The 2,537-nt window shown below is 41.6% G+C and overlaps 1 protein-coding gene across 1 annotated transcript; it reads right to left on the bottom strand.

Moving 5' to 3' along the window:
- Window positions 1–519: 519 nt before the first annotated feature.
- On the bottom strand, window positions 520–2,040 carry LOC118336008 (centrosomal protein of 162 kDa-like). The gene is made up of 2 exons (XM_035672539.1): window positions 1,720–2,040; window positions 520–1,053 (listed from the first exon to the last, which is right to left on the bottom strand). The coding sequence occupies exons 1-2, from the start codon at window positions 1,759–1,761 to the stop codon at window positions 856–858; spliced, it is 240 nt and encodes a 79-aa protein (XP_035528432.1). The 5' UTR covers window positions 1,762–2,040; the 3' UTR covers window positions 520–855.
- Between the last annotated feature and the right edge of the window lie 497 nt (window positions 2,041–2,537).

Genomic DNA, 2,537 nt, shown 5'->3' on the forward strand with positions numbered 1-2,537 from the left:
TGCAGACCGGGAACACCCCACAAGAGCTGCAGGTTTGGAGATGCTCTGACCCAGTCATCTAGCCATCACAATGTGGCCCTTGTCAAAGTCGCTCAAATCCTCACGCTGCCCATCATTACAGAAAAACTGAAGGGGGCTAACCACAGCTGGGCTGTAACATTGGACTATTTCAGACACATTCTGCACAGGTGTGGTAAGCAGTGGTTGGCATTAGAAAGCGTTCTCTGCTGCTGAACTTGGAATACTGCAATGGAGAATACACTTTTGGAATTCTGAGAAAATAGAGTTTTTCTGTGTTTCCTCCGCTGCAGTTGGCAACAATTAATCAGGTGCAGCAGCTTATGTTTCTACAGACCTCAGTATGTCCCTTCATTAGCACCCAAAAGAAAGCCAAAAATCCTCATCTTAAATCCCCCTTCAGTACAGTATTGATATAATGTGTCTGTGCATTAAGATTAGGGTGAAGTGGATTAGACTGGAGTTCCAGTATGTGAAAGGACAAACTGAACACAATTTATTACATTTGAAAAACATTTATTTTCATTACACCTAAAATAAGTTAATCATTTAAATAAAAAATAAAAATAAAATATATAAGAAACAAGTACAGTATGTGTATGCTAAAATGTCTCTGAATCTCAACAAAAACTCCTCAAATATATTGTAGCTTTATTTCTGTTTGTACATGTTTGACATAGAGTGGACCTGTGTGTTATTGACTAATATACTGCTGTCAATAAAAAGCCCTTCACTTGAGCTAACTACTGCTGGCATACTGATTATTGCTTATGTTTATCTCTGGCTTCAACACCCAATTATCAGCTTTCACTGCATCAGTCCAACCTTGTGTGTGCGCTAACTCCTCTGGATGGGGGTGGTTGTGATGGGGAAGACCACTCCCTGTCTTTGGAGATGTCTCAGAATGTCCAGGATGGAGTCCAGCTCCAGACGGAACGCCTCCAGCTCTCTGCTCTTGTCCTGAGCCAGACGCTTCCAGCGCTCCACCTCTGACTGCTCACCGACATCTGGCGTCTGCCACGACCCACCGATCACCTGCAGGGACGGGGAGTTACTGAGGTCAACCAGGGCCTCTGTTGGTTGTTCAGATGGAAGGAAGAAGGTGCAGCCACTGTCACAGTTCTCTACTGGCATGCACTGGCCTCTCTCTGGAGTATAGCTTTGATTCACTGAACTAATCTTCCAAATCATTTATTAGATTAAAACATTTTATGACATTTTATGAATCATGCTTGCTTTAGAGAAGGGTTCCTGGACCTAAATTTCAGCTCCTCTGAGTAGGTGGTAGTAAATACCAATTTGGGTTTTTTGGGCGGTCTGGGGTGCAGCAGCTGGTTGGAAATTAGATCTCGCCAAGTACCCACGTCTGGGCACTGGTCCGATACCACCTAATTTCATGCCCTAATCGGACTCTTACAAAGCAGACAAACCAGAGCCAGGTCATACGACAATAATAGTAATCATACAGGCTAAATATATATGTATAGGCTTGTTAATTTGTGTATATTTGGATTTGAAGCATTATAAAAATAGCTCAAGAATCTGCGCCCTACTGTGCATTTAGAGATGTTTATGGTGGAGCGACATGTCTCCCTGCTGAGTCCCGTTAATAAATACAAATGTATTGTGAAAGGTGGCCTGGGGTCATTCAAACAGAATCTCAAGCTTCACAGAAACAGTAAATGGACGCCTCATGCGTACCTGCTGCAGCTCTTTCTCTCTGTGTTGGTGTCTGAGCTCCATGTTGAGGATCTTCCTCTCCAGGTTGCACACCAGTTTCACCTCTGGGCTCTGAGCTTCTTTAGCTTCCTTCAGCTCCTTCAGCAGTCTGGTCAGCTAAACACAAAGTGGAAGCGGTCACAACATGTTAAAATGATGACAAATACTCACAAAATAGTGAACTTGGGTATCTTGGCTAAAATTAAATCTGATAATCCAGAACAGAAACAGAAAACAAGTAACATATTTAACTGGCAGAAAAGCTCGTGATGCTGCTGCTGAAAACATGCTGTTATTTGCTAGCAAGCTCCCCATTCAGTGATATTTCTTTGGTTTTAATCTACTTTGATCTGAATATGCTGCATACAGTGTTGTCTTTATATATTTTATTTTAGTAGAACATTCTTTTTGTGTTTCATGACAAGCTGTATGACCTCAGTGAGACAATGTCAACGTAACCATTTGAAGGCCTTTGTGGTTTTGGTGGGGGGAGGGTTTGATCACCACTGGTGCGGTTTTCATTTTGCTTTAATAAAATCAATAATGAAAAAAAGTATCACGAACAAAAACAAATCCAGAAGAAAAATGGGTACCTAGCAGTCTCCCTTTTACTGACATGCCCCCCTTTAATGATAATAATAATAATAATAATAATAATAATAATAATAAGCCCAGTACTTATTTTGGCCTAGTGTATTTTAATATTTCTGCATACTGGGGTCCATAAACAGTATTGGAACTGCATAAATTGGGTATGACTGGAAGGCTGACACCAACTGTGGCTCAGAGGCGGAGCGGGT

The sequence above is a fragment of the Morone saxatilis genome, unplaced genomic scaffold (assembly GCF_004916995.1).
Source record: "Morone saxatilis isolate NCDOM2014 unplaced genomic scaffold, NCSU_SB_2.0 Contig24, whole genome shotgun sequence".
Lineage (NCBI taxonomy): Eukaryota > Metazoa > Chordata > Actinopteri > Moronidae > Morone > Morone saxatilis.